This window comes from Grus americana, chromosome 1 (assembly GCF_028858705.1).
Source record: "Grus americana isolate bGruAme1 chromosome 1, bGruAme1.mat, whole genome shotgun sequence".
NCBI classification, from domain to species: domain Eukaryota; kingdom Metazoa; phylum Chordata; class Aves; order Gruiformes; family Gruidae; genus Grus; species Grus americana.
In genome coordinates, this window is record NC_072852.1 from 28,127,448 (window position 1) to 28,151,118 (window position 23,671).

General features: G+C 39.9%; 1 protein-coding gene across 1 annotated transcript in view; it reads right to left on the reverse strand.

The window, feature by feature from the left end:
* CFTR (CF transmembrane conductance regulator) overlaps window positions 1–23,671 on the reverse strand; it is a 92,088-nt gene that overhangs the window by 41,829 nt on the left and 26,588 nt on the right. The window contains exons 8-12 of the mRNA XM_054837080.1: window positions 20,611–20,857; window positions 17,336–17,428; window positions 16,628–16,810; window positions 13,778–13,969; window positions 2,137–2,231 (exon numbers count right to left, since the gene is read on the reverse strand). Coding sequence (XP_054693055.1) covers window positions 2,137–2,231; window positions 13,778–13,969; window positions 16,628–16,810; window positions 17,336–17,428; window positions 20,611–20,857 — 810 coding nt within the window. The remainder of the gene's footprint in view (window positions 1–2,136; window positions 2,232–13,777; window positions 13,970–16,627; window positions 16,811–17,335; window positions 17,429–20,610; window positions 20,858–23,671) is intronic.

Sequence of the window (23,671 nt, forward strand, 5' to 3'; positions counted from 1 at the left end):
CTTGGAAACATTATCTGAAATGGGACTGTACAATATTTCGAGTTCAGGACACGAAAAACTATTTGTAGCATTAGGACCTTAGGCTGTGTGTGCCTGGACACGGCTCATTGAGAGCTAAACCTGTGGTTAAGAGGGTTTTTTTGCAAATTAATTTCAAAAGAAGTTCAAAAAGGCCCGTGAGTATGAAACTCATGATGTGATATGAATCAGGGTATAATTAGTAACACAAATTTGGACAGCTGCATTTCGGTTCTTTTTAAAGTACCCTAAAAATCAATTTTAAAATCATTATGTTAAACAATGTGAAAATATTTAAGCACCAGGAGAAAAAGCCCTCCATAATAGTATATTATGCTAATAAACCAAGCGACTATTGAAAAATCCTCTGTCACGATGGATTTCACTGACCATACATTATGATGTAGTGGCTGCACAACAACAAAAAGTTCATACTGTTCTTGGCGCTTTCATCAGCAAAAAGTTTGCAGGGTTTTTTTCCTGGAATAATGGTAGAACTCAAATTATTGCTATGATTTGTATGCAGGACTTAGTAGCTATACATGACTGGCTTTAGGATACCGGGCCAGAGAGTTAGCTCAAACCCAAAAGCGTGTACTGCTTTTTGACCTTGATCCTTTCCTTCCCCCCGTTGTAGCTGCAGGCACTGACAGTGCTCTAGAAGCAAGATGGATTCAGGCAATCTCCATCTGCTTCTCATGATGGCTGGTTGATGGCACTTGCAGCAGAAATTCTCATTTCACATGATTTTGCACAGAGTACACCAGACACGTGTGTGCAGCCAGTTCAAGCAAATACCATCCAGTTTATCGCCTGTGCAGATGGGTACAACCCAGGGCTATAATCTGAAATTTTCTCCTCAAGCTTTCTCAGAGCTTCATCTGCAACTCACACCTCAACACCTGCACACCTTGCTGTATGCTGAGCTCAGACTAGAGCCCAAAGAAAATGTAAAGCACGTACAGCCAGTGTCTTTGGGACATTTAATTGTTTTAAAAAAAATAATAATTATATAGCTGACAATAAATATATTGGTTCTGTGACCCTCCAGTAAATGAGCTGTGATCATCTGAAAAGCAGCAGACATGATTATTCACAGAATCTGGGAAATACTTCTCATAAATCTTGCATTTTAAATGAAAATCTAAGTTGGTTTTGTTGATTGGGGTGTTTTTTACTCTGAAAGCTTTTTCTGCTCCTCCTCTCTTATTTTACCACATAAAACAGAACCATCCATGCCTCTTCCCTCTCACAAATCCGCTAGAAAGATCCACACCGAAAGCATCTCCATTTTAATGAACTACAGACTTACACATCTTTCACGGGATGCCAGTGTGGATCACCATAATGTGATTTTACTTCTACCCAGCATTTCTGAGCATGGGAACCAGCACAGTTTGTACTTGGCACAGATATAGATGGGGCCATTTACACATCAGACCTATCATTACTGGATTTCTGGTGTTAGCTAAGTGATTCTACCGAAACACATAGCTAATTTATAAGACAAACACCTATGTTATTGTTCTGTAGACCTCCAGAATTACTTATTAACGTTGGACGGTCAAATAGACAAGGCCAGACCATTATTCATAGGTGCTGACTAGCCATTGCTTTCCACTGCTTTTTACAACAGAAAAGGACCAAAACTATTAGCAACGCTTATTGTAACACGGCATTTTTTTTCAGTTTTGTTACCTGCAGACAGGGAGTATGTCATTAATCAATATATAAACTGCCTTATAGAAGTGTCATAGCATGGAAAGAACCTGGATTATTTCTTATTTGTATCTTTGTATGGGTTTCTTCAGTACTAAGAAAGCTACACTTAAAGGTCTGAATCTCCACATTGCATCTTGCATCAGGGAGGGAAAGATTCGTCTTCAGCTAAGCCATACCATGTGTCTGACATCAAACTTATAAAATTCAATAAATAAATTTGCAAGTGTATCACAAACGCAATTGCATAGCAAAACTCAGATTTCTGATAGTTAAATGAAATTCCTGATATTCCTGGAGGATATTTATTTAACAGGACTTGGTCCACATGTATTTAAGTGCTTAGTTATCATACTTACCTTATACATGAAACAGTACACTACTTAGCAAAATACTCACCTTGCTAAGGAGATTCGTGCTCGCTGGCCTCCGCTCAGAATGATTCCACCTTCGCCCAGCACTGTATAATCTTTGTCTGGGAACTTGGAAATATCCTGTTAACAAATTTTTTTTTTAAGAATCAGACATGTGTTTTCCATATCCCAGAAACTCGAGCTACAAACAGGATGGAAGCGTAGTGCACAGCAGTGTACAGACATGTTAGTCAGAAGTCATAAAAAAAAAGTCCCACAGAGTTTTATTTCTTTCATTTGCTTATGTAATCAGAAATAGTGATAAAAGATGATGTATCATTCTATCACAGAGAGCAATCACAAGCTGCAAGATCTCAAGAACAAATATTTGTCTTAATTGCTAGATGTCCATAAAAGCAAGGAATGTACCTTCATACAATACCAATCCAAGATGTTAACCGTTCGAGTTTTCTGTCAAATAAAAATGATAAGTGCACTTGCCACTGACGTTAGGGAGAGCAAGAAGCAAACTCTGGACCTGAGCTCTTCAAAACCCAGAGAAATTTATGCTTCATGCAGGTTCATTAAAAAAACCTTGCACAAAATTCCTAGCTGGGAATGCCAGGAATGCTCAAGGTTTGGGAGCCACGTTCCACTGCTTGGGTTGTAAGTTACTTACAACTCATGACTATGCTAGAAACGAATCTTTAGCCAGTGATAAAAACAGAAAATACCATTTCACACTCATGTGAGACAGAGAAAGGAGAAAAGGAGATCCTTGTGCCCCACTGGCCGAGGTGGCCAGAAATTTTCTTGAGAGGAGTATTTAGCACCAAAACAGGATCCACGCAAACCACAATAATTCATGGAAGTGGAGACACGGAGAATGGCTTGTGTGCCTGAAGGCTGTCTAGTTTTTCTACTTTTACAGTTGCTCTAACAAAAAATATTAATTCTGCCTTCAAGCCTTACCTGCCCTATGTCCTTAAGCCAATACAGTGACACCACTATCACTGTGGTGGTGGTAGTTTCAGGGGACTTTTCCCAGAAACACGGGCTGGATTACCTCCCTGTGCCCCAGGACGCCTAGGTTTCCAGCAGGTGCGACTCCAGGGAAGTTTGCCATGCACTGAGCTGGAAGCCCCAAGGGTCCCAGAAGCTCCCAGTGCAGGTGCTCACCACTTGGCAGCACCCGAGTGCCGCTCTCGCTGCCTGTTCATGCCCTCCTGCTCCCAAGGCAGGGATCTCCTGCAGCCGAGGAAGCCGACCGAGGCATCTGATACCAGACAAAATTGGCTCCAGTGTCCTCATGCTTTACAAAGATTTTCCTTTTAGTGCCACTTTTGGGGGGAAAAAATGTGGCATGCAAAATCCCGCAGAAAGTGAGCTTCTAGGAGCAGGCTTTAGGCAGCGCCCTGGAAGAGGTGGCCTGTTTTGGGGTGCCTCCTTCCCCGGGCAGCCAAGAGGCACTCTGCAGCACCCACAGAAATCCTGCAGCTTCTGGGAAAAAGACTGGAAGACACGTGGAGCACACGTGGGCAATACAACCTGGGATTCTAAGGTGAGCTGCTCTCTAGAAGTTCGCATTTCATGCAAAGTCAGATATAATCCAATTTTGATCACCCCTGCTGTGATTCTGATGGCTAATCACTCTCTTTTGGGCCGCCTTTTGGCATTCTGAGCCTCTGAGGTTTTTCTAAATAACTAAATAAATAAAGATCCTTCCAGAAAATGTTTCCTTCTTCCTCCGCTGTAAATTGGCCTGACCTCAGGAAAAGAGTGAACAATGCCGTTCAGCCCTGGATCGGTGACAGATGAAAGGTCCAGCAACTCAAGGACTAGAAATTGACTGCCTGGTCTGTCAGGAAATGGGAGATTCTCCCAACTCTTTAATTTGATAATAGCATTTACTTCCTGGCTTAGAGGATTCTGACCTTAAAATCAAGATGCTCTTCTGTATGGAAAAGCTATTGCAGGTGATTTTTAAATTCTTCTCATGTTAACTAGTTATTTCCCTCTTGTAAAAGGAGAGCCACACGAGCAAATCTCTGGTACTAAAGTACCAGCTCAGGTATTTGCAGAAAGAGGGATGTGAAAAATAGTGCCAGCAACATATTTAAAGGAATATTTTCTGAATGTAACAAAACCATCTTCCTATAGGTCATTAAGTATTTAGAGAGAACATGTGACATTCTGGCATAAAAGCTTTTCCAGCATTTATTTGAGATGACCTGCTCAGATTACTTGTGGCTACACTATGCACATGGGAGTCACGTTATTCACCTGTAACTTTGACATTTACCCAATATCTTCACCTGAACATTGGGATTTGTGTGGTTAAGTATCTAGATATCTAAGCTGATTTCAGCTGTTTCCCATTTCTACCAGTACTGCTCCCTGTAATGGTGTTGGTGCCATTGCTGTTTCCTGATTCTACTTCTTTGAAAAAAGCCCAGGTGAAGAACTGGGCCCAGCGTGTCTTCCCCTGCAAACAGGGTAAAACTGAAATTAATTCCTACTGAAATTAATTCCAGGGCTCCCATTGTTTTAAATGGTGGTGGGATTTCGTCAGATATATTTCTTTGCAGGTGTGTCAACATGGAATTTCAATCAGACTTTTAATGAGTTCCCCTTCTGCTCTCTTCTACCCTTCACCTCAGGGTAATATATGGCATGAAACAGACAAAGAACTTTTCAGGCTGTAATTATAATAATTAAAAAATGTTTAGTAATTTCTTTCAAAGGCATAAACAGAGTGATGAAGTCCAATAGACACACAATGCTATTTGTTGGAACATGCATTACCTATTGTAAAAAAGTACATAGGGCTGGTCCAAATACATCCTTGCTGTCATTTTATGCAGGAAGTGAAATCAAGCCAGGGCCAAACCTAATGTAATGATGCTGAACGACACAAACCCCAGCATATCAGTGAAGTAGCCACTGGATTTTCTTTCACATATCTATTTCTAAAGGCTTAAATTGAGAAACCTATTGATAACTATTCAGAGAAGAAACCCCCCACAGGTCCCACAGACATTAATTACTATCGTGGGTGCTTCTGTTATCAGAAGGTAACAAATCTCAAGTTGCATACCCAAGGAAAAGGCACCTCTTTTAATATCTGTTTGCATTTTTAACAGTGTAAATGTCATATTTATCTACCGCAGCAGCAAAGGGATGACCCTCGTAATACCTTTTGGCTTGGTATGGAAAAATATAGCTGAGATAATAAGGTAATATCTCAAAGTGAATAGGAAATATGGTCTTGTTAAAGAAAAAGAGAACCTCAGAATGGACTTTAGACTTCAAGTCTTTTCTGTAGAGGTTGTTTGTTATCAAAATAATTTGATAAATCATTAGCAACAATTAAGATAATAAAGCATGACAGAAAATAGTTTCTAAGAACCATGCATTTCAGCAAGCAGTTGCTTTATATATCCAAAGCTACTCAAACTACTCAAGCAGTTCTAATGATAGAACATATGTATTTTATTTATGGGACCCCTCTTTCTTCCTTAAATATGTCCTTAATGATGTGGATTTTGATCTTCCTTCTTCTGCCTCCCCTCCAAAAAGATAAAACTGTCATGAAACTGATGGAACAGAGCAGTAGTCTTGACTGTCTCCATTTCATCTTCACTAACCCTTTCCTCTATTTCACCTCCTTTTTTTCTACAGTCCATTTCTTTACCAGCTCTATCGCCTTCCTTTTCTTCATTGCCATTAATATTTCCTATGTTTATTTTCACAGTTCCCAGAAAATCCCCCATTCACGTTGCTACCTCCTTCTCACCTGCCAAAGTACTCCCTTTTTTGCCGCCTTCTTTCTTTCTGTGCTTTAGAGAAGCTGCCTCTGAATACATTTTGCAATTCCCTTTCTGTAGAATGGGCATTTTGGAATAAATTAGAAGAAAAATACTGAAGTCTTTATTGTATAAAATGCCAAGTAAAGCCGAATGTAAGTTAAGCAGAAGCAGCATCAAGGATTTCAAGCAGGAGCTGCAATATTATTCCGCCCTATTGGATAATTTTTCTCTTTAGTTATAAGAGGAAATTTTACTATTACCTGCTTTGTCACTAAGATGATTATTTTTGTACTTCCAAGCAATCATATTCAATTCTAATATACCAACAAGGTAGAAATGGAACTGAAACAAACCTCCAGATTTTAATTCAGTGATTACTAAAAATCTTTAGATAATTAATTTGAAATGTCATTTTGCAGAAAGCATAACTTTCAAGATACCCTGAATTTCAGAAAAGAAATTATCTTGAAAGTAAGACAGATATGAACTAAACTGCAAAATTTGAAGTTTTAAAGTTTTGAAATCAAGTCTTCTGTTTCAGACTCATATGTACTAGTGAATATTTCTGTTAATTTTTAAAAGATGAAAAATTTTCAGGAATTTTTTATATCTTGGCTTTTGGGTAACCACCTTGAACATACTTGAGTCCTCATTTTCCTGGGCTGGAAGGCAGAAAACCAGATCTCTTTAAAGCATTTCAAATTAGAAATTACTTTTTAAATTTTTATTTTATTTAGGTAACTCTCCTCTCTCTGCCTATGATTTCTGAAGCCTAAGATTTTGTTAGATTTAAGCTGAACCATTCATGAAGGATTCACGATCCAAAAGCATAAGCTTTGTTTTCACAAGAGTTTGTGACTTTGAGCAGAGTGTCAGGCTCACCCAAAACTCACACGAACGCTGGCGAAACTTGCTTTCTTTATGGTGAAACGTTCCCGTGGAACAGATTTTTGAAACATGAAGTAGTCGGTATGCTGTATGTTTGTAGTTAAATTCAGGGTAAGAGAATTAAATACGATTCTAGAAGTGACACAGAAGACAGGACAATGTCCAAGGTAATCAGTCCAGAGCCCTGTACCTAAGACAGGGAAAGGCGTGGGTAGAGCTGTCTTGACTGAAATAGGTTTTTAACTAAATGATATCAACACAGAACATTGCAGAGGGCCGCTGTTAAACATATTTACTTGATTGCTGATAAGCTTCTTGAAGTCAGTGCATTTGGAGTTTGACTCTTTTTTTTTTCTCTAATCGAGATGATCCCTGCTATAAAGAAACTGCTAGTCTATTTACTTCCAGTTTCCCCAGGGAACTCACTGTGTCAGCAGCTTCACAGCTGACCTGCCCATGATTTTGGGCCACAGACAAGAATTTCCGTTAAAGGAGTCTGCTCATGCCAGTGGATCATACCAGTGCAAGGTGGAAAAAAATATAAAGATAGCCAGCTTTTGGGCGCACGTGTCTGAGATGCAATGGCTGTAGTGGGAGATTTGACATATTACGTGGGCTTTCTGCCTGAAAGAAGCATTTATGCTATTTTAGCTGTTTACATTAGGAGGAGATGCACTTCACCTTGACATGCCTGTTTCTCTCCTCAGCTATGAAGACAGGCTGAGTAACTTGCTCTCACATAGTTTACACTGTAGACTTGTACCTGATTAGGTAACCAAGCTACCTCTTCATATCCTCTTGTAGAGAATTACCTACTACAAAGCACTCAGTTCCAGACTTGAATCCTTATTGTTCCTCTCTTCCACACACTTTGTAATCTGCCAATATACCTTGTGAAAAACAGGCACAGTAACAGGGCACCAAGTATTTCACTCACTGCCATAATAACTTCTCAACTGAAAAAACCCAAACCAACCAATCAACCAAAAAAACCCAGCACAGAAAAAAGGGGCTGGACCAGTACAGTGGCATGCAAGGCTATGTTTCTGTTTCAGGGCATCCTTGACATTGCAGTGAACTCGTCACCCAAGGATGGATGCCATCCTTTGCAAGGAGATGTCAAACACACAGGAACACAAACCAGGGCCTGGCATATTGATTTTCTCTTTCTCTAGTTATTGTCTCTATAATCTAAGTTCTTAGATGAAAATGAATCTCCTGCACTCCCTGTAAAATCAGCTCAAAATAACCCACAGGATCTGGCCACAGATTTATTTAGTACTATAATATGATTTGATTTCACATGGAAACACTTCCTCTGTTTGCATGCCATGTTAAACATTACATTCATGAGCAGCTGGTGGCTCTCAAATCAGAACATGTGTTTACTTTAAGAGTGGTAATCTCTTAAAAGTCACTTGCCATTCTGTGTTTATGGCCTCTTAGGTAACCATTGAAGGATCAAATGAACTAACTAGGTGGAAAAATATCCATCTTACCTTGCAAAAAGGTAAAAATGGAAGTCATGGAAGTATGATTTCAAAACTAATGAATGGCTGCACCCCTTCAAATGGGATACAATGCTTGTTTATTTTTTAAAAAGAATAACTATAATGAGCTTGCTTCCGCAGTCTTGACTGGAGGAACGCATTCTCTTAGGATGATTTTGTTCAATGTTAACAGCATTTAGACATGAAGATTCCGGTTTCAGCTGTCCAAAGGTTTTACCTTTTTAACCCACCAAGTGCTGAAACCAAACAAAAATCCCACACGCTGTGTATAGTAGGCAATTAATACTAATTTTTCAACCTAAAAATACGAAAATCAATCCACATTCCTTCCCCATTTTTCATTACATCAGTAATAAGGATTTTTCAAACCCAATTGGCTACTCCTACAAATTCCCATTTATATTCATTTTATCCCTGCCATGACATTAATACAACCCTTCAATCTCCAGGGAAGTTACACTTGTGGAATTACTTCAAATTTATTAGAAAGTTTCCTTAGACATATAAACTCATCCAGTTCACATCTCCCAGTGGCTTTTGCTATTGAGCAATAAGAATAAAAATCAATGAATTTTGCAGGATGGTTTCTCAGTGTTAAATTTGTTCATACTAGGTCCTTAATTTGAAGTGCTAGGCAAAAGTTCACCCTCTCTTGCTAATTGATTTTTATCATGAATGTGATGAAAAGTACTTGATAAAAAGGGTAAAACATCTTGTCAAAAAAAAAAAGGAAAAAGGTAGCATAAGCCGAGGCAACACCAATTCATCTTAGCTTACCTTTGGAGCACCTTTAAGCTTGCCTATGGGATCTGTCTTTAGGAAAGTAGTTCAGAATATGTACCAATTACATCTTGGCTTCTCTATATCATAGCATGCCAATTTAAGATTTTAAAGGTAATAGATTTGTGATAATACCTGCACACTCAAAATTAAACCCATTCAAACAATTTATTTCAAAAAAGCTTCTGAATAAACGACAAATGGTAAGGACTACTGATCTGTGCTGGAATGGTTTGATCTAGAAGTTGAAAGCCTTCACTTCCATATTTGCAAACTGGGACCTACCTAAATTAGGTACTCACCCTGCTTGCTTGCTAAAATATTCACTGTTTCTCGAGGAAAGGTAAAAAGAGGAAGAAGGCAGTGGAGCAGAACAAGCAGCACTTCTCCGATGCCTTTTTGTAAAACTTTTTTTACTGTGATGTTTCACAGAACGCATCATGTAATTTAAATGCATTGGCATTCCCTTGAGCTCAGCATCACAGAGGATAAGGGCAATGCCTGCGCACCACTTACATCTCACTGCAGCCATATTTAGTTTATGCTGGGCTTTCAGAAGTAATTTTTTGCCAGTAAGGCTGTGTCTGTAGGATATCAAGAATGCTAAGGCACCTCTTAATTACAACCCCTTCATCTCAACTCCAAAGCAGTCTTTCTGTTGTTCTATCACCTTCCACTTCTCTGCTTTCAACCTCTGCCCATTTCCAAACTCCAGTAACTAGAACCACATTGTAAAACATGATTTTACCTCCCCGATGCCCTACTTATCCTCAAAGGAAAAATATAATCAAGAAATGTAATTACAATCAAGTCCTGAATCATTTTACACATGTAAAGTAGGCTGCACTACCATAAAAAAACGCACATAAGCTGTACAAACAGAAGTTTAAAACGTACCTTAGACGTGCTTTTACTGGTTCACATAGAGATGCATTTGAGAACCCTTCTCATGCTTCTTCAGTATTATATATCTATAGAGTGTCATCCTGAAATTATGACAAGCAGTGATACCTAGACCTGAGAAACTTCCCTCACCGAGCCTTCGACACACAACCGTCTTTCATTGCGCATCCTTTCAACAACTTAGATCTCATACACTTGTACGGGGCTGCACTGTGGTGTCCCTTGCCCTTGGTATCCCCACGTGCCAGAGAAGGCTACAGAGCAGAGCTGTGAGGACCAAGGGCCATGAATCAAACCTATGACACTACATTGCTGCCACAGGTGTCCCCCCCGCAATCAAGTGGGACTACATTCAAAGGAGGACCATTAAAACATATACTTCCCATACGTAGACTCACAAAACAGTATCTACTGTATGATGTGATTCACTGCATCTGACCATTCATCAGTCACACACCTATGTAATGGGCATTGAGACAACTGTTATGTTATACATGAGAAAAAAGGATACGTGAGAGATGTGTACACGCTAATTGAGCCTGCAAACCCAGGCACAGACTGAGATCTTAATGTACTGTGCACTACACAAACGCACTTTGTCAAACTATTCTGCAGAGTATTTATGAGGGATGCAGTTCTCCAGTATATCATAACCATTTTCTTTTTGATCTTCAACTTCTGTTTCACGGCACGACATCATGAACAGGTATACTGGCACAACTGGAGAGTAGGTGAATTGCAGCAAGGTAACAAGAATAAGAAGTTGAAGGCAGAAATCTTTTAAGTTGAGTATGGAAGTCAAGAAAGTACAGTATCTAACTACTTGACCCCTTTGGATTACAGAATAGATCTAAATTGCTATAAACTTATGTGAGCTCATAAAAGAAATAAAATAAATAAAATCAATAAAAGAAATAAAAAATAAAAGAAATAAAAGAAAATCCTTTTGTTGCTAATAGTTTCATTGCTTTCCAGTAACGTTAACTGTGAATTTAGGAATTTGACTAAATCTTCAGTATGCTTCCTCTATACTGGTGGAGATGGCAAAGCAAAAAGAACATTTCGCAGGTATGTTACTTTTTGCAGTTGTAACACATCTATTTGTCCACTGGGTCAAGGAAGATGGCTTTGTATTCCCAAAAAAGTATTTGTGAGCATGGAGCTTGGAAGTAAATCTCACGCAGCCACTTTTAAGAGCTGTATGTTAACTGACTTTCAGCATATGTGCAATAAGGAAATAAACTCTCTTTTATCACCAATTCTTGGTTCCCCTTGAAAAGCCCATATAAGAACTAGACAGCAACAGGCCTACATTCAGGTAGACTATATAAATACCTAGGAAATTTGCAGAGAAGGGGGCAAAGTGAACTCCCTTAGGCAAAAACCCTCTGGTACCTCTCCTTTCTGAAGAATGAGAACACACACAAGCCCAATCCAACAAAGCACTAACCCTTCTTGTAACAAATGCCTAAAAGGTCACATTGGGAAATAAACAGGGAATTAATATTTGAAATCCATCCTTCAATCTGCCATACTAAGTCCTGTTTGGTAACTAAGATGTGAAAGCTAACAAGACTAGAAAGCATAACAACAGCAAGAAGGTAATGCACTTGGCTTCCTTCCAGACCATTCTGCCTTCTCTTCAGGCCAGCCCAATTTATTCAGCTTCAGTTCAGAAGAAAATATCCTTATAAGTATCAAACAATCTCAAATAATGAGCCCTGCTAGGAGGTGAAGCATATCATTCTGCACAGAGCTGCACCAACACTGATCAAAGCTGGCTTGATTGAGTCTCTCTGGAGAACAAAGAAGCTGCAGCCTACCGAGATATCAAGCCGTCCCACCAACACCAAAACACTAAGCCATCCCACCGACACTGAGACACTGACCCGTCCCACCAACACAAAGACAATGAGCCATCATTAACCACCCTCTGCTCTAGGAAGAGCCTGGGCTGGGAAGCCTCTTTAGGCAAGGACAGTTTTGAACTGCTGAAGCCACTTATTTCTTGGAGCTTTGGCATTAACTACAACTTTTACGATCAGGGTTAAGGACTACTCTCTTCAGAAAGCCTGACACAGAGTTTGTTAATTCTCCTGCCTTCAGAAGCCTTCAAAGAAGATTTCCAGCAAACCGCAATCCAAACACAAGATGAAATGGCCATAAACATATAAGAAAAAGTTACATTATCACTTAACTATACCCTGCTCTGAGATAAAGCACAGTAACCTCATCTTGTTTTTACACAGACTGGCTATTGTTTTCTTGCTTGACTGGCACTAAAGGAAAATATGTTTCACTGTGTGGCCTAAAGACAGATCCTATTCAGCACAGTTAAATATTCATTGTTTTCATCTACAGAGCAACCCTAAGGAGAAGCACTTGGGGTGTTGGTTGATGAAAAGCTCAACATGAGCTGGCAGTGTGCACTTGCAGCCCAGAAAGCCAACCGTGTCCTGGGCTGCATCAAAAGAGGTGTGACCAGCAGGTCGAGGGAGGTGATCCTGCCCCTCTACTCTGCTCTTGTGAGACCCCACCTGGAGTACTGCGTCCAGCTCTGGGGGCCCCAGTACAGGAGAGACATCGAGCTGTTGGAGCGAGTCCAGAGGAGGGCCACGAAGCTGATCAGAGGGCTGGAGCACCTCTCCTATGAGGACAGGCTGAGAGAGTTGGGATTGTTCAGCCTGGAGAACAGAAGGCTCTGGGGAGATCTAATTGTGGCCTTCCAGTACCTGAAGGGGCCTACAGGAAAGCTGGAGAGGGACTGTTTATCAGGGAGTGTAGTGACAGGACAAGGGGTAATGGGTTTAAGCTGAAGGAGGGTCGATTTAGATGAGATGTTAGAAAGAAATTCTTTACTGTGAGGGTGGTGAGGCACTGGAACAGGTTGCCCAGAGAGGTCGTGGATGCCCCCTCCCTGGAGGTGTTGAAGGCCAGGTTGGATGGGGCTTTGGGCAACCTGGTCTAGTGGAGGGTGTCCCTGCCCATGGCAGGGGGGTTGGAACTAGATGATCTTTAAAGTCCTTTCCAACTCAAAACATTCTATGATGATTCTATGATTCTATGTTACAGACAAAATGCCTGATCTTAAAGTACAGCAATAACAGTGGAAAGGTCTAAAATGCTGGCTCCTTCTGTTTCTTGCAATGTGAGAAGATATCTGTTCCTACACTACCCTCTGGCAACATCAAACACACAGAGGGACATTTCCACATCATTGTACTAATTGTGGGCTACATGTCACATAAAGATTGATCCTGCAATAATTTCCAGTGTGAGAATTTTCAATGTGCACACAGGAACACCCAACCTCAGTCAAGATTTTCCTCTAAATAATTCAGGTTTCTGGCACAGCGTTCCAATTATCCCTGGAGCCATTTTTAAAATGCAAAAGAAAAGAAGGAAAACAGGTTAATTTCCAAGATTGTAAGGAAAAGCTTCTTTATGGGGAAGAAACATGCAAAAAATTTTGTAGGAGCAATACCTTCTACATCATTTCTTTAACATCAGTATGTCTACCCAGGTTTTTAACTAGCAAGGAAGACTGAGAAGGCAGATACTTTAAAATATCTGAGCCAGCTTATTTAGCTCCTGTTGTGTAAACTACCAGAACTGGCACCATCAGTGCATCTCCCATGGAGCTGGCAACAGGCTGACTTGACAAAATTGGGATGCCAGGCTGAGTTCCTTAAATCTCAGAAATGTCTCACTTATTTAAAGCTCCACTCCCTGACTTTTTCTTTGGGGTTTTTCAATTGGGTTGGGTCACAGGTCTTAAGAGTCCTAGATGACTGACCTCTTCTAGTTGGCAGGCTTTGACGACACTCTTGTATCGGTATTCATCATAGGATACACCAAAAATTATGTTTTCTTTTATTGTTCCAGGCATGATCCAGGAGACTTGAGGTGAAAAGGATATCCTTCCACTGTGTTTAATTTTACCCTGCGAAGGCTCCAATTCTCCCATTATCAACATCAGAAGAGAAGTCTGAAAAATCATTAACACTTGATTAATATAGCAGAGATCTGTACAACCATAAGAAATGCTAAACAAAATAAGAGCCATTCTGCTAAGCCACTTGGATGGTACATTTGTGTTGCAAAGACCGTCCCTATAAGTACTGATCTAGTGCAAGCTGCAGTTAGTGGAGATTTTCATGATGCATATGGTTCTGAAAGGCCTCTGAAATGAGACAAACTTCACTCGATGAATGATAAAAATTATGTAAGGTATCTTGTAAAAAAAGCATGCTGCTGCAAAAGTATGTAGTTTTATTTAAACTTCCAGTAATTTTACAAGGTAAAAATGTGAGCATCTGTGAAACACATACAGACATAAGGTATTGGTATCTATGGAGAATGTTATTTGATTTTTAACATTAGCAGTGACTATTTTGTTTGTTCTTTGTACAACAGACTTCATGTTTACAATTTTGCTAGTGTTGACAAGCCTTTTATCTGCATTGCATTGAAAAATGAAATTTTATTTGTGTATGAGTGTACACTCACCCACAAACAGCTCAGTGTGATCTGAATTTTCCTCTGTAACTGCTAACTCATTTACGTGAATACATGACCTAAGTATATTTACTATTTCCCTTCGTAAAAGAATTGATTGCAATTTCAGCACTGACATGTTATAATTTCAAAGTTAATCAGTAGCTTGTAGTAACCTTGTCACACATCACTAGCTACTAGATCAAAGAATAGAATTGAGAAATACGGGGAAAAATGTTACAGAGCCATTCCAGTGGCGTTCTTACTACTAATAAACAGTCAACAAAGCGGGGACGTAACAGCCAAAGATCTAAAAATCTGTCTAAGTCACAGTTTCATGCTGTCAAGCACAGAGATTCTTTGACAAGTTATACAATGTGCAGGGGGAGTCTCATGAGATTCTTTTCATTGTACCAGAATCTGACTTTTCCGAAATGCTGAGTAAGAAGTTTCTGACCTTGCAAAGGACAGCCGCTTGGTAAGTTTTCCACACTGGATGTTAAACTACTGTATCTCGTGCCATATAACATAAATGGAAAAAAAAAAAAACCCCAACCCTATCTAATATTGAGGCAGTATTAAAGAGCTGATGTCAGGCTTCATACCTGTTATAGATAAAATAAGTGTGCAGTCTGTTTCACAGGCCTGACAATTCCTGGAATATACAGTAACAGCCTCAAGCAGCATGAAGGAAACCTTAAATTCAGAGGGTGTAAGGTAAGGAGAATTTTTTTTTTTTGAGGGGGGTGTAAACCTTATTTTTTAAGTCTTTCAGCTATTATGAGCCTTTTATCTTCATTGCCTTGAAAAGTGCAAAAAAAATTTTGTTGTATGTACACACTCACATAAACTGCTCAGTGTAATCTGAATTTTTCTCAACTTCCTAAGAGGCTGAATAAAGGAGATATACATATGTTCTTCAGCACGTTCTAGTTGACATTTTTGTATTACAAGTATCAGTTTTAGCAATAGCCATCTGAGACTGTCAGCAACATAGGAAAACTATTCTGTTAATTCAGAACTATCACAGTAAAATGTACCTCAACATATCAGCTTGAGGACAACCTCATGTCCTGAGTCCCTTGCTTTTTTCTACTGGTATCATTACTGAAAAATAATATAGAAGCTTTGATCATATTGAAATTGATGGGTCCTTTGCAATGACTCCAACAAACCAAAGATTTTACCCCATGCAAGTAAAAGTAATTAGAATATGTTCACCAATAATTTGTTAGACAGGAAAAGAAAAGTTGCCAAATGCATAATGAATGTTTATTTCGACTTTCACGTCTCCTCAGAAAACCCAGTGAAGATGAAAGACTCAGCTAATTACTTGCTGTTCAAAGTGAATAAGAGTATCACAGTTCAACTCATTTTATATTAATGAGGTGAATCGGATGTGTTATCTGCAAACTAAATGTATTGATAACATTTTGGGGTTCTAAAAGGATGATTAATTTAAACCACAACTGGTTTTTTTTCAGAAAACCTCCAGTTTCAGCAGCACGTCCCCAGGCTCTCACAGGGGACTCGGGGAGCCTGTCCAAGCGAGGCACTGGAGGAACCAGAGCACAAGTGACCACATGTCCAGGTCGGGCATCACAGGGACCTGGCTAATTCGTGTAAGGCTTGTCAGGTTATTGACCATCTTGTGTTCAATGTTTTCCTTAATACCTTAGCAAGGCAGGAAAAAAATTTTTAAAAAAAGTCCACTTTCTAGCACGCTGAGGCATCTGGATACCTATGCTATGTTCTCCAGTTTATTGTTTTAAAGGTAGGGGGATTCTCACCATGAGCATTAACTTTAGGTTTCAGTCTGCATTATTCCTGCAAATTTCCTTTTACTTCCTATGGAAAAATAGTTTTGTCATTTAAATAGTTTTGTTATTTAAATTACTATTTCCTTGTAAGTCCAAAACTATCCAGCAAACTCTTTCTCATGTTGGCCACAGAGTAAAACTTCAAATAACTATTGGCCATTTTATTGAAACTTACAGTTTATTCATACTTTTTCCTACAGACATCATTTTTACAGCAAGCACAGGATAGCAAGAATACAGTAACAATACAGGTAACAATACAGATAACAACACAAAATTATTCCTTAAAATTATTAGGACTTTTGTTGAAACAACAGAAATAGAAATACCTTGCCTGCTCCAGTAGATCCAGAAACAGCTAACAACTGTCCCTTCTCAATCTTGAAATTTATATCCTGAAGAACAGGAGAGGCATGAAGGGGAAAATTACTGAAGAAGAGATTGTTGTCAGTGCTAGGAGCTTTGCTGTTGTTGTTTTCCTGGTTTGCTTTTACAAACAGCTCTCCAATTCCCTGCAACATACACAGATATGTATTTGTATGTACAAAAAAAATGCATAAAATATGCATATGCAGACATGTATATCATACTATGGACTTATGAAAACACACGAACTTTTCTGATGTTTCTTTTCCTATCTATAATGTGTTTATTATTTTCTTAAATAAATATGTTTCTTAATGTAAGTATTGGACTTGCTCCTAAATTTGTGGACACAAACAACAGTTGCCTATTATAGAAATGCTTTCCCATGTTTATACATGCCACAACATGATTCTGTTTTAAGGCTGGCTTAAATCAGAAATAACTACTTATTACTGAACTTAACACTTGTTAAAAGGTCTCTTCCAAAGTTTCGCAACCATGGATAATTTGATATCATGCATTAATTACTTGCCATATATTCATTGCCTGCTGATAGTTGAAGCCAGTTAAAATGAAGGAGTGTGGGCAGCTTTTTTTAGAGAACATCAAGGCAAATATCAGTAAAAAAGATACACACTGTGTTTTAATTCAGTTTGGGTAAAAGTACTAACCTCATCCCAAAAAGCTGTTACTTTGTCCAGCTCAACCCCAGTGGTTGTTAGATTATACTCCAGGGTTTTATATTCTTTTTTCAGCAAGAAATCCTAGAAACACCGTGAAAGCAGACGAGAGGAAATGGTAAGGGACAACGGCTGCATCACACAAAGCAGTACGTGCTTGCCAACACTGAGCGCTGGCTAATATTTCTGATGGTGCTACTACATTGCAATGTCTTAGAGAGAGGCATAAATACAGCTTATACGTCTTTCGGAAGCAGGAGGAAATGTTTTTGAAACTACAAATTCTTACATTGCTAGTGAAAATATAATCATAAATGTATTTGGTTCTGGTTTAGAAAGAATATCAAAACTTGGCATTTCCTTTGCTTTCAGGGCTTGTATCAGGCAGCATCACCCCTCCAACCTTAATCCTTTTCAAATAAAGCGTTGGGTTTGGAGTAGGATGTGGAAAGTTGCACTGTGGTAAACAGTGAAACAAAGCAGCTACATGCTGCTGTCTCCCTGTTCCAAAACTGCAAGAGTTTAAAAGTGTCAGAATGATGTCTCTACCAAAAAAAATAAAATAAAGGCAGATCATGATCCTGGCCAGTGCAGCACTGAAGTAATGTAATTTCAAATGACACAAGTCAGCAACCTGACACTTGGGTTACGTTCTGGGATAATATTAGGAAGAGTAAGCCTATGCTAATATAGGAAAAATAACTTCTCTATGCCATTATTTTATTAAGGTTAGGCAGTCTGTAGGTACCCTCTCCTCTAAATTGTCTTTTTAAATTATATGGAACCAAGTAGGTCTCTGTGGGCAGTACAGTGGACAAACTAAGCAGACATGGGGGGAAATCAGTTCTCTACAGTAAACTTGCAAATTTCCCAAGCAGAACAAGAAGAAGGGAAAAAGCAGATGATTGAAAGGGCAGGAACGGAAAAACTGGAAGGCAAAATACACACAGTTTATGCAAAAAAAAAGGAAATGATAGCTAGGCTTTCATAACAAAGGTGGTGGGGTCATCCAGGGGAGTTGCTGGAGCAGTGATAGTCAGAGAAAGCACACTGATCCCAAAATACTTCATGGTCTAGAAACTATGGATCTAGCTACAGGGAAAATACAATAACCCAAGGGACATATCTGGCCCAGTGAACTCTCAAAACTGATGAGGAAATTAAATCAGAGAAATGTATGAGTGGTTTATTATTTTTGTTTATGTTTCTTGCGACAAGTAAAGGGCATTAGTGTTCTGGGATTCTGTGCAGTCTGTCTATGGGGTCTGTACTGAACCTGCCACAAAGAGATGATCATTTATGGATTCTGGAGCATCCACAGAGCTAATATCCCTAAAGACAAGTGTTCAGCAAAGTGAGGGCAATGGTATGACAACTGGGCTTGCCAGTTCTGTGACAGGGCATTGGATACACTCTTCCAGGGAACAGGAGAGACAGGATACCTCCGCTAACGCCTAGGGAATCTGAGAGCACAAGGACTGCCTAAATCGGGACCCAACAAGGCAGCCTTCTGAATGTCAAATAGAAAGATTTATGGCTAGATTTCTCAAACTTTCTGCCCAGTTGAAAACTGATCAGAGGGCTGGAGCACCTCTCCTTTGAGAACAGGCTGAGAGAGTTGGGATTGTTCAGCCTGGAGAAGAGAAGGCTCCGGGGAGACCTTATAGCAGCCTTCCAGTACCTGAAGGGGCCTACAGGAGAGACTGTTTACAAGGGCATGGAGTGATAGGAGAAGGGGCAATGGCTTTAAAGTGAAGGAGGGTAGATTTAGATTAGATATTAGGAAGAAATTCTTCTCTGTGAGGGTGGTGACGCACTGGAACAGGTTGCCCAGAGAAGCTGTGGATGCCCCATCCCTGGAAGTGTCCAAGGCCTGGTTGGATGGGGCTTTGGGCAACCTGGTCTAGCGGAGAGTGTCCCTGCCCATGGCAGGGGGCTTGGAACTAGATGATCTTTAACATCCCTTCCAACCCAAACCATTCTATGACAATTCTATGATTCTATGAAAATCATAAAAATCTATTACCTGCTTCTTATTTTATATTAAGGTTCAGATTTCTGATTTAGATGTCTAAGTTCCATATTATGTATTTTACCACACTAAAAACAATAAAATATATTTTTTAAAAAAAATATAAATATGTAAAAAAAAAAAAAGCCTAAGATTTCTCCCCAAAATAGAATAAGAATTCTTTTCCTGCGGAGTGATTTCAAAACAGCAGATAAAACACAGAGTCATAGAATCATAGAATTGTTTTGGTTGGAAAAGACCTTTAAGATCATCAAGTCCACCTGTTAACCCAACACTGCCAGTCCAACCACTAAACCATGTCCCTAAGCACCACATCTACACATCTTTTAAATACCTCCAGGGATGGTGACTCAACCACTTCCCTAGGCAGCCTGTTCCAATGATTGATAACCCTTTTGGTGAAGAAATTTTTCCTAATATCCAATCTAAACCTCCCCTGGTGCAATTTGAGGCCATTTCCTCTTGTCCTATTGCTTATTACTTGGGAGAAGAGACCAATGCCCACCTCACTACAGCCTCCTTTCAGGCAGCTGAGGAGAGCAGTAAGGTCTCCCCTCAGCCTCCTTTTCTCCAGACTAAACCACCCCAGTTCCCTCAGCTGCTCCTCATAAGACTTGTGCTGCATCTAACAGACAGAGCTAATGAGAATTTGCCCTGATTTGACTCTGCAGATAAGCCTCTCATGCTGGTAAATGAGCAATTCATCTCAGTAGGTAAGGTAGGTAATAATTATTTGACCAGTACCTTAATTAAGTTTACTACTCATAATGAATGAGATGCACATTTGCATAAGATGCACAATCTCCTGCTGTTCTTGCCACTAATAGCAAGGAAAACAGAAGATCTGTGACTGCAACTACTGGAAGCCATGCTATATTAAAAACATGTACTAATTCTGTACTTCCTTTTCGGAAGGAAAAACATCTCCTAAGCACCACAATTCATGATATATTTTTATTGAGTCCCTTATTCTGCAATGAGAAGGAATAACTAAATGCCACTTTCAAAAAAGGCAGCGTGCTGGCGGCATGAAACTCCTGTGGTTATGCTGCCTGGGGAACCATAACTATATCAAGATTTATAATGACATTTCATGGTGTGTAGTCAAAGCAACATATAGTATATTTGGAAAGTCTGCATAAATGCTGTGCACTTTTGTTGATCAACTGACAAGATAACATGCTGTAAAGAATTAGCTTACGTACTTGGGAAGATTTTAGTGTATGTACCCTACCTGTATTTTGTTTATTGCTCCAATAGAGTCATACCAGGTCTGTACAGACCCGGGAAACTGCCTGGTCACTGTCATTCGAAGAACAATGCAGAAGGAAATGGTGGTAAATATTTTTCGGAGAATAATTCCTTTAGTCACAGCATATGGAAGCACAGCTAAAAACACCACGAAAAAGCCTGAAAAGAAGAAGGCTGAGCTGTTGAAATATCTCATATAAGCAGCTTTTCGGGTTAGCTTCAGTTCAGTTCTGTTAAAAAAAAAAAAAAACAACAAATACAAATAATTAGGATAAGATTCCAGAGTTTACATCTTACAAATATTTTGGATGGAACTGCTGGTAAAGCAATTAACTCAGAGGCTCATTCATCCTTGTTATTTTCTAGGATTACAGTTAAAAAGCAAGATTCAAAACAATTTTTGGACCTAAAAAGTAATTGGATCCAAATTTTGGCACCAATGTTCAGAGATGTCAGACAATATAACAATGATCTACGTCACAATTCAGACACTTCATGAACCACAAGCCTCTACAATTCCTGGCACAACCATCTTTAAACATCTAATGCTGTGGTATATGATACCTGCCCAGAAGCATCATCCCATACTCATCTGGTCATGTAGATACAGAACTCCCCTAAAAATAAGATACTTTGAAATGCCAGATTTGCTGTACATGACCATAAAAAAACCCCAGGAACAATCCACAATCTGATTATGTCATCTCCTTTTGCAGCTCCACTCATGAAGTAAGGTATCAGTTAACCACGGCTTGAAGAGGTGGAAGGCAGGGAGTCTACTCTTGCCCTTCCTTTCTCCATAGAAGTTTAGTCACAGAGTAGCTTATTGACTGCTGTGCAGTCATGAATGCAACTGGTGACTCCTCTTAGCTGCTTCCACAATGTCTATGCATCTTACAGCAAGCTATTAGATAAAAAGAGAAATAATCCAGGGAGCATAATTAATTTTTTGAGTTGATAACCCTAACTCACGGTGCTGAAGCTTTCTATTGACTGCTCTCATTTTGTCCCTGTTTACTGCACATTCCCCAGGTGCCCTGCAGCTCGGCTTTGCCTGAACAGAGGTACCTCTGCAGCCGTGAAAGAGCAATTGCTCCGCTGCAAGAGCAATTAACTGGGGCTAGAGGTGGACCTAGACCCCAAGGTGCCCATTACCTGGGTGAGCGCTCTAACCACTGGGATACTGTGCACAAGTTCACAGTCACACTGGTGATGGTAATATCTGGTGTTGCAAGACTGAGCACCGTAACCTTTATGTGTCCTCTGGTATTGAGCCAGTGTCTGCATGCAAAGTCCATCCAGGAATCTGGGGCTCTGTGGAACCCCCTTTCAGCTCCACACTACATATGCATGAGACTTCCACATGCATCCAGCATCTTACCAATTTTTGTCAACCAAAGCGTTCTTAAAAGTACCTGACAGAAAAATCTGATCTCAGCCAGTTTTGGAGCAGGGTGCCTAGTGCTTCTTATTAAGTCTGTATTTCACAAGAGAGGCCTACAGAAAGTAGCCGGGCATGCAGGTCACCACCATGGAGTAGCCACTGCCCTGGAGAAAGGTCCTTGTAAATCCTTCCAGAGCTTGTATGAGACTGTGGGTGGCAGCACTGAATAGGGATAACAAAGATTTTTGGGCTTAGTGCTTGTCCAGTCCCACACAAACGCCTGGGTAGAAGCTACCAAAAATCCCCTCAGCGCTGAAGCACACAGCCACTACTCCAAAGAGGGAGAATCAAAGCACTAACCCTTTTCAGTGTGCTCCCGGGTACCAGCCACGATCTGACCCAGCCACACGCGAAAGTTTTCCAAAGGTGGGTCTGTCTGTGATACAGGCTTGAGAGCTCTGTAAATTAAGCACTCTTGGGACAGGTCTTGCTAACACAACATGGGCGCTTGGAGGGAGATGTAAGGGACACTACGAGCCTTGGGCACGTATAGAGTGTCGACCAATGTATGTCTGTTTTTGAAGTGATGCTGCAGGAATCAGTACAAATACATGAGCTTGAGATTCTTTGCTTTATATAAAGATGTATCTTCTGCTGACAAAGTACAGACACTTCCAACCTTGGACTTCACCTTCTCCAGTGCTATGCTGCGGTTCAGGGGAACGGTTTGGTGTTGTGGTTTTTTACTTCTCTGAATACATTGCATAGCCCATAGGAGTGCGGGCATGTTTATTCAGACACCTGTTATGAACAGTTATTATCAGTACAGACGTAAGAGGGCACACGGGAGGCAGCCCATATTGGTCCCTCTGAAGCATCACAGTTCCCCGGGGGAGTCTGCCTGCGGCAGCGTTACACCTGCAGGATGGCCAGCCCTGCAGCTCAAGTCTGCCAGAGTAAGGGTACAAGTCTATATCTAGTTCATTAGTTGATTAAACTGGGTTGTATCAGAAAATGCCAGCGTGCAGAAGTAATGACTAAGTAATGACTAAGTTACAATGTACCGTTGCTAAAATACAGGCATGGCTTCACACACAAGGTCTCGTTTCCTCCCAGCTTAACAAGCCGACTGATTGGGAAGCCCTGCAGAGCTGGCTCAGCAAGCAAAATTCAAGTGAAACTCTGATATTCCTGGGTTGACCTGCTCTGGTGATGTCTTCACCAAGTGATCTGTCAGATCACTCAAAAAACTATGGTATTTTGGTGCAGAGAAGTAGAAGAGAGATACTTTGATCTTATAATATTGCTAGCATTCTTGTCTTTTAAGAATCCATGCATAATATAATAAAAATTTAATTCCAGCGTTATAAAATTCACTATAAATTATTGTAGAAAATCTAGATCATAAAATGACAGTCCTTCTTCCATGTTTCTGTGACCATTTTGTGGACTAAAATTTATTTAATTCATTTCTACAGGATTTGGTCACAAGATGCGGTCTCAAATTTCCTAAAAGCAATGCATGTGACCAGTGACACCAGGGGAATCCTAAGCTGGTTCCATCCTCAAGCTGGAACTGCTGATCTGGATTCAGACTGAGTTTTCTCTGATTGTTTATAGCAAATCACTACAAATTTTAAGATCTTCCTTATTCTAAAGG